At 40.3% G+C, this 8,975-nt stretch overlaps 1 protein-coding gene across 2 annotated transcripts in view; it reads left to right on the forward strand.

Annotated features, from left to right (window-relative positions):
• Nucleotides 1-4,228, forward strand: part of ANAPC10 (anaphase promoting complex subunit 10) — a 144,354-nt gene extending 140,126 nt beyond the window's left edge. The window contains exon 6 of one of the 2 annotated variants that reach the window (XR_002346353.1): nucleotides 1,486-4,228. Coding sequence is in view for 1 of the 2 variants with exons in the window: in XM_021100318.1 (XP_020955977.1) it covers nucleotides 1,486-1,497 (12 nt within the window). In the remaining variant the exon portion in view is untranslated. The remainder of the gene's footprint in view (nucleotides 1-1,485) is intronic. The other variant, XM_021100318.1, reaches the window with a different exon arrangement.

The following is an 8,975-nucleotide window of genomic DNA, read 5'->3' on the forward strand; positions in this document are numbered from 1 at the left end:
AAGCTGCATCTGTGACCTACGCCATAGCTCACAGCAACGCTAGATCCTTAACCCACCGAGCAAGGCCAAGGTTTGAACCCTCAACCTCATGGTTCCTAGTTGGGTTCGTTTCTGCTGTGCCACAACAGGAACTCCTTAGTGGTGATTTTTAACTTTATTAATTGCTTTGTCAATTAAGCGAGAAAAACACTATTTCTCAAAAATTCTATTCTTTACCAAGGTGGTCATTTATTATTTCCTCAATTATTTGCTCTCCTTTTCTTGCGTTAAAACAGAATATCACTGAAGTGCCACGGTTGCCATTAGATGCATTTGAAGAGAAACTGTAAAAAAGAAATGAGCTCAGGAAAGAATTAGCCAAGCAGGGATGAGAGGAAAAAGAGGATTTAGAAGTGTTGAGACTTGCAGGATTGGAATATGTAGCCATTTCTTCCATCTACCAGTAAAAGAAAAAATTTAGAAATTCTTTGAGCAACCGTGTCCAATTAAAACTTAGTCTTGGGTCAAAGAATAAATCAAGGGGCATGGCTACCATACCACTTGTTAAAACCTCTGAACCTATCACAGTGTTCCCTCTTGGCTGGACAGAATGGTTCAGAGAAAAGAGATGAGGACATGTCTATCCTATTAGAAACCAATAAACTCAAACTTCTTGTGATGGGAGATGGGTGGGGCCTTGAAAACTATAGGTGTGGCTACTGGCACATGGATCTACCTGGAATCAAATGGATACAAAGCCAGCGGTATTTTGTGTATGTGCGTATGAGAGACAGAGAAAAAGAGAGATTGTCAAAAGAGCTGTCAGCTTAAATTGAAAAAAAAAAAAAAAAGTCCCCATTGTGGCTCAGTGAGTTAAGAACGCAACTTTATCTCTGTGAGATTGTGGGTTTAATCCCTGGCCTGGCTCAATGGGTTAAGGATCTGGCATTGCTGCAGATGTTGCTCATATGTTGGTTGCTGTGACTGTGGTGTAGCCTGGCAGCTGCAGCTCTGATTTGACCCCTGGCCACAGGTTCGGCGATAAAAAGATATAAAAGCAAACCTTTGGGCCCCTAAACATCTACAGGCAGAAAGCAGTTTGAGAAGGATGCTGGCAAAGACCCTTAGGAACTCTCTTTTTAAGTAGTTTCCTTACTCACCCGCCCAATTCTAACAAGGATCCATCCCATGCTTGATATTTGGTCACCCTCAGTATCTAGATCAAATAATTCCTCATCTCCCACTCTTGATATCTGGCCACCATGGCTTGCCTTCAGCAAGAATCCTGTTAAGTCAGTTTAACAAGAATCACCCCACCCTTGGTGTCTTTCTCTTGTAATTTGTCACCCACTGATCCCTTCATTCTGCTCATTGACTATAAATCCCTACTTGTCCTTGCCGTAGTCAAGCTGAGCCCAATTTCTCTCCTATTCCAATAGTCCTGAATAAAGTCTTCCTCCTCATTTTCACAAGTGTCAGAATAATTTTTTCTTTAACTATGCTCAGCTGCAGATGTAGTCAAGGAGAATAATGACAAAGGAAGCGCCTCTTATGGAGCAGAGGCAAGACCCATGGAGAAAATGGACTGGAGAATAACATCCAGGAAGTAGAACTAGAGTCAAATCCAGGAGCACTTCCTCATCACAGAGTAAGAGACCTTTGCAGCATTTGGCCCGGGATGTCAGCTTTGCTGTTGGTAAGTGGCTGCTGTGTATCTCTCTTTCCGAAGAAGGCTTCTTACTGTGATCTTATTTCCAAGCTACTACTAGGTCTTGTGTATATAACTTGTATTTTAGTCCATACATTTCTCAACAAAGACAAGATATACCTAGAGTGGGATAGAGAGTATTAAGTGATCCTGGACTTCAAGTGTGCTTCATAGTTGGATGGAACTGTACATGTGGAGGGGAGGAAAGCAACTCTCTGTGATCCCAAGGGTAAACTGCAGCAGACTGTGCCATTGTCCCCCTGCTATTTAGTCTCCCTTTTCCTCAAAGAAGATGATTCATTCCTCCTCATTCATTGCCATGTGATTTTCGGGAACCCTCCCCACCCTACTCTGCCATCCTAGGAGGAGTGTATTTTGTGGAAATAAGCAAAGGCCACCCAAATGAGAACAAACAGAGGCTATTTATTTGGCGTTTGCTACATAGCAAAGCAGTCAGCCTTCATCACTTGCATTTGGCAGAGAGTCAAAGACAAGTGGGGGGAGTAGGAGAGCCTTTTCTAGTGAAGAAAGGGGAGACTTCAGGTGGGCTGATTGAGATTGTTGGCATGGAGAAGGTGGAAGCAAGCTCACTGCAAATGGGGAATGTTATGTGAGTGGTTTGGGAGTATATTTGGCTTCTCTGGTTAAACCTGAGATGGAAGCAGGGGCAAAAAAAGGGCAAAAAATATCTGACAGTCATTGACCAAATGTTGACCATTTGGAACCCATTGCTACAGATGTTGTGGTTTGGCTTCCCAGGCTGGTTGTTGCTGAGTTTGTAGGTCAGAATTTTATTGCATTGTCTGGCAACTGTGCACTTGTGTATTCAGTCTCTCCACTTTGTCTCAATGACATTGAACTTAGCAATGGGACTTCTTAAGTCAGTAGGATGTGAGTAGGCACCATATATGTCATGTTCAAGCAGAACACTTGAGAGCCATTGCGTATCACTTTGAACTTCTTTCCCCTCTGCTGAGAGATTGGCGTGTCCAACATAGGGGTTTTTCTTTAGCCTGAGTTCCAGAACGTGAAGACTCACAGAGCAGAGCCACAGCCCAACCCCTGCCAAAAATACAGCTGCAACGGTCCTGGAATGCCTGTGAAATGTCAATGAAAAAATAAACCTTTGTTTTTTTAAGCCATTATCAATGGAGGTTCCTTGTTTGGGCAACAAAGCTAAGGCAGTCATTCTCTCGTTTGGACCAGAGAGACTCTGGTAAGACGATAGTTCCAAAACCTAAATAAAGAGTTAAAGGCATGTTTTTCTATGTATTAAGAAACAACATCTGCACCAATGAATAATAATAATACTGATAATAATAGCTACTCTCTATAGTGAATGATTTTGAAATTTTCATGTAGTGGAATGCAAAAAATAGAATTCACCAGAATTTCTCTTAAAAATCTGTCTTTCTGGAAAAATAGTTCAGTGACTAGTCAGGTGAGATAGTTAGAGGTATAGGTGAGGCATAACTACCCTTAGTAAGTGGAGGGAGGGTTTTTTGGTCGCCATTATTGAGCCAGAGAGAAAGGGGGACTAGGAAAAGAAGGAGATGGGAGGTGGATCTGGTGAGATGGTGGGACACCATGGGGCTCTGGTGAGCCCTTCCTCCAAACCTCAAGTACATTTGTGAAGTTTATAAAACGTCTGGATCAGGAAACTTGATTCACCTGCAAAGGGGCTGAGCTTCCCTCCAGACTGATATGCTGAGGTTGTCTGGTGGGTGCAGAAATATCAATGTAGAGATAATTATGGCCATGAGACACTGGATGTTACAAGTTGTGGGAAGCGCTTTTAGCAGTCACAGGCTGAAGGGTTGGGCCAAATTCAACCAGATTTCTAAGTCTTAGAGGGTTCCCATTGGTAGAAAAATTGTATTAACCAAAGCCCAACAAGTAAATATTATTCCCATTTGACTGATGAGGAAATTGAGGCTCATAGCAATGGCCCAACTTGCTTTGAATCATATGGTGAGTGAGTTGAACAGCTGGGTTGAAAGTCTGATATGAATTCTCCTAAGGCTTTGCTCTTTAGTCTCTGTTATTGTGGTTCCATGGAAGTTTAAAATTTGATGATAAATTTAGAGCTTCTCAGAAAAATTTTAATAAAGGCAATTACTTAGAGAAATCTTTACTAAACATTTTCCTTTATTAATTTCATTTTAGCATCGTTCCTTCTTTAATGTATTTAGTACACCTTTTTAAAACCGCAAATTGTTCCTGTTGCTTTTGACCTAAAAGCCCATGGGGATGAAGGATCAAATCCAAGTTCCTTGCCAGGGCTCCCATGCCCACCACCAGGCCCACCACTCCCACCACTCCAACCTCAGCTCACACCACAGTCTGATTCTGTCTGAGTTCTAGATGCACTGGCTTCCTTAAAGGCACCATAGTAGCCTTGCATTTACCCTTTTCCTAGAAGCTTCTTTTCACTATCCCCACACTCTTGTCAAAAACAAATGAACAAAAAATCTTTCATGGAACTAAATCCTCCTCACCTTTCAGATTTTAATTTGCATATTTCTCTCTCTAAAATGTTTTTAAAATTTTTATTTTTTTATTCTTTTGTCTTTTTAGGGCCGCACCTGTGACATATGGAAGTTCCCAGGCTAGGGGTCAAATTGGTACTGCAGCTGCCGACTTATGTCACAGCCACAGCAACCCCAGATCTGAGTCTCCTTTTTTTTTTTTTTTTTAAATTTTGAGTCAATTCTCTCTCTCTCTCTCTCTCTTTTTTCTTTTTTTTCTTTTTTTTTTTTTTTTTTGGCATTTCTTGGGCCGCTCTCACAGCATATAGAGGTTCCCAGGCTAGGGGTCTAATCGGAGCTGTGGTCACCAGCCTATGCCAGAGCCACAGCAACGCAGGATCCGAGCTGCGTCTGCAACCTGCACCACAGCTCACGGCAACGCCGGATCCTTAACCCAATGAGCAAGGCCAGGGATTGAACCCACAACCTCATGGTTCCTAGTCGGATTCGTTAACCACTGCACCACGATGGGAACTCCTGAGCCTCATTCTTGACCTACACCACAGCTCCTGGCAACTGCCGGATTCTTAACCCACTGAGTGAGGCCAGGGAGTGAACCTCATCGTCATGGATACTAGTTGGGTTCATTACCACTGAGCCTCATTGGAAACTCCCAGGTTATATATTCCTCTTTAGTGCAACCTTCCCTATCTGACCACTCCCTTCAGATTAGATCAAGTCCTCTTCTTTTTTTTGTTTGTTTTTCAGCTGAAACTATGTCCTCTTGTTACATAGTCTTAAGAGCTCTTTTTTCTTCTCCTTCATAAGTATTTGTCTTCAGTTGTAACTCTAAACCCCTGCGATCATTCGTTTAATGAGAGACAAAAGGAGTTACAGTGGTTACAAGGGAAGTGAACCCACATTGCCTGGGTTCAAGCCTTGTTTCTGTTACTTATTAACAGGGAAGACCTTTGCCCTGATACTTAAGATCTGTGTCTTCTTTTCCTCTTCTATATAATGGGCATGAAATACTAGTACCTATTTCTGGAAAATCACTGTTTCTCTACCCTCTCACACAGATCACTTCTGGTGCTAGATGTGTGGAGTTTTTTTCCTGCCATAACAATGCAGCTTAGTTCTCTGGTGGACGTGTACTTAATGTCCTAAAAGTTAACTTGGTTATGATACGAACAGCCTGGAGTTTGCACAGACTACACAGGTTAAAAGGTCAGTCCCTGAAAACCACCCCCCACTTCAGATACCAATCACTAATGGTGGATCTCCAAGTTACCCACAACTTCTGTCTGATTTGGCTATAAATCGGGGGTTCCCACAATCCCCTCCTCAGGTTTGATAATATACTAAAATGGCTCCCAAAACTCTAGTAAACATTTACTTATGTTTCCCAGTTTATTATAAAGGAAACAAAGGAATGGCCCAATGAAGGGGTCCATAGGTGAGCTCTGGAAGTGTCCTGAGTGCAGGAGCTTCTATCCCTATGGAATTGAGCTCGCTATCCTGGAAGCTCATCACAGCTCTTCATTTAAGAATTTTTACAGGGCCTTAACTTCCAGCCCCACCTCACCCCCAACCCCCTGACCCTGCTTCCAAAAGATTCATGGCAGGGGCTGACAGCTATCACTTTATGGTGGCCCAGCCCCAACCTGACGCTTTGTAGCATAAGCTCAGGTGTGATCAAAAGACTTGTTATGAACAACAAAGATACTCCAATCACTTAGGAAATACCAAGAGTTTTAGGAACTCTGTACAAAGCGTAAATATTATAACAAAAGATGCTCTTATCACTCAGGAAATTACAAAGGTTTTAAGAGCTCTGTAACGGGAACCAAGGATAAAAACCAAATCTATATACACCTATTTCATATGGATATTACAAGCATTAAATGAGTCAGTTCTATGAAGGGCTTTGTGTAAAGGTGGAATCACTCTTAAATTTAAATGAAAAACAGACTTTCTCTTAAAATTGTTTCCTCAGAGCTAAAGTGAATTGAAAGATGAACTGGATATGCATAGGTCCATACATGTACACTTTTTGGGACTGAAGGAAATTAGTAAACTCAGAGAGAAACAGACTGAAAATGTCACTTTGTAATATGGTTTCTTCTTTGCGCTGGAATGGTATGGTCATGAAAACATGAGTTTAAAAAATTCATCTCCTTGATGAGTTATGTGTCATTACTTGTTAACCAGTATGAATGAAAAGTTATTTAAGTTGAAAGTCAAACACTTAAAATAAAAAGTTTAGTCAAAGGAGAACATATTGACAGAATCTAGAAGGTAGTATTTTATTTGTTTAATAGTGAGTCATGTGATACCTTCTAACCTGTCCCATTTTCTGTAGTCTGCAATTATAGCCTCTTTCATGCCTAGAATAGCCAAGAAAATTTTTGAGAATAATGTTGTGACTTACCCTACCAAATATCAAAACATAAAAACTGAGACCGTTTGATACTGCTGCAAGTATAGAAAATAAGGAATCAAAGATTAGGGAACCCAGAAAAAGACCTGTGAGTATGTAGAACCCTGGAAGAGGACAGAAGTAGCATTAAAATTAGTTGAGATAAGGACAAACTATTTACAAACACTAATGAAATAATAGGTTATTCATATGCAAAACATAAAATCACATTTCTGTCTCATAGATCTCCAGAAATAAATTCCAGATTTATTAGAGACAAAAATGAAAAAGTTCAAGACTTTTAAAACAGGAAAATATCTTTATGACATTTAAAAAGGATTTCTTAGCTAAGACACAAAAAGCATGAACAGTGAAGGAAGAAAGCTTGATAAATTTAATGTGAACATTTTTTTGTATAGCAAATATAATATTAGTAAAATGAAAATGCATGCCACTAAATAGAAGATATTTGCCATAGCCAAGATTTAGTAACCATAATATATAAAGAGTTCACATTGATCAATAAAGAAATAAGCAGTTCAACAGAAAATGAACAAATTATATTACCAGGCAATTTACTAAAAAAGGAAACTGAAGAAGCAATCAACATATGAAAAACTGGTTATCAGGGAATTGCAAATTAAAACAAGATCCTTTTTTGTACCCATCAATTTAACAAAAATTAAAAGTGTTGCAATGACAAATATTGGTGAAATGCAAATTGGCACAACAGTTTGGAGTACATTTTGGTAATATCTAGTAAAGTTTAAAATGTATACAGTTCTGGGGAAGATTGATTCCAAGACCTCAGCAGATACCCTAAACCATAGACACTCAAGTGTCACAAAAATGGCTTAGTATTAGCATGTAACCTATGCATATCCTCCCGTATTCTTTAAATCATCTCTAGATTCCTTATAGTACCTGACACAATGTGAATAATTGTTAAGAGAATATAAAAGCTTTGTAAATAGTTGATGGTGTGTGACAAATTCAAGTTTTGCTTTTTGGAACTTTCTGGAATTGGGTGTTTTTTTGATCTAGGCTTAGTTGAATCCACAGATGTGGAACCCATGGATACAGAGGGCCAACTGTCTCTACCATGACCCAACAGTTACACTCCTAGAGAAACTTTCATGCATGTTCTGCATATCAATCAGGGTTCATTTTGAATATTAGAATCTTTTCTGACCATGAAGCAGATAGGCATTTATCAGAAGTTTTTTAGTGGCTTTAGAGTTATTGAGAAGGCTGAAAACTCTAGGTTGTGCTTTCAGAAATGACTCCCCCAGGTCACAAAACTGGGCCAGCAGAGAAGCTGCTGCCACCTTTATGATCAGGAAGCTGCTGGCTCCAGAATCATAAGGCTGCTGCCAGAGTCAGTAAGTTGTCACAGCAGGTAACTGTCATAATCAGGAAACTGCCATGATTAGAAAGCTACTGCTGTTGCTGCTGGATCCAGATCAATGCCATGTCTGCTATGATCCACACCAACAAAACAGATACCTTGCTCTGGCTCTTAACACCTGCAAAGCTCATGACTGGTCACTGGGTCTCAGCCAGCACACTCTCCATGATCACTCTTGTCAGCAGAGAGTAGAAAGGAGCACAGAAATGCAGGCTCTGCTTCACTTCTGCCTTCCAAATCTTGTTGAGTTCTTCTGATGGGCAGAATATAAATTACTAATATGTAATCACTAATACATAATCACTAATCTCTGTGATCCCTCTCAGAAATGTGGTATACCTTTGGTTTGCTAATATAGAAAGGACTGGTAGTTCCAGAAACTTCCTTTTGGCTTCTTACCATATGTAACAGCCATCATTCAGGAAGCTATGTGAGGATTCTTCTAGTTGTCTCTTTGTTTGTTTGTTTTTTCAAACCTGCATGCAGGAATAGGGAAATAACCACACGATGTGTTCAAGATTACACTCTATCCATTGTGAGATGGACTTGGATCAAAATTCCATTTATCACTTGACCACAGTAGGTCTCCCTTCTTAATAGTTGACCACGGTGGCAATATAGGACCCCAGGGATTAGTATTTACTCAGACCCAGATGCAGTAATTCTTTAGATAAAGATCTGAGTAGTTCCCTTTTCTCAGGGCACAATTATACTAGTAAATACCAACAGATCCCTAGGTGGAATATTTATATTGAGGTCTTGTGGCAGTGTCTCAGCTTTCTCCTTCAGGTGATCCTGGCTTCCACATTCATGGGACTCTGGTACTCAGATCTGAAGATTGGGCCAGTACCCTCGGTTCCCTATTATTTTGACTAAAGTCAGGCCTCCATTTGTCAGGCAAAGAGGTATTTTGGTCCTTGTGGGATATGGAGAACTTATGAAACTGTTCTGTCACTGAAGCCTTACTTTCTACTTAGAGGGTCTACTCCTTTA

This window comes from Sus scrofa, chromosome 8, assembly GCF_000003025.6.
Source record: "Sus scrofa isolate TJ Tabasco breed Duroc chromosome 8, Sscrofa11.1, whole genome shotgun sequence".
In the NCBI taxonomy this organism is placed as follows: Eukaryota; Metazoa; Chordata; class Mammalia; order Artiodactyla; family Suidae; genus Sus; species Sus scrofa.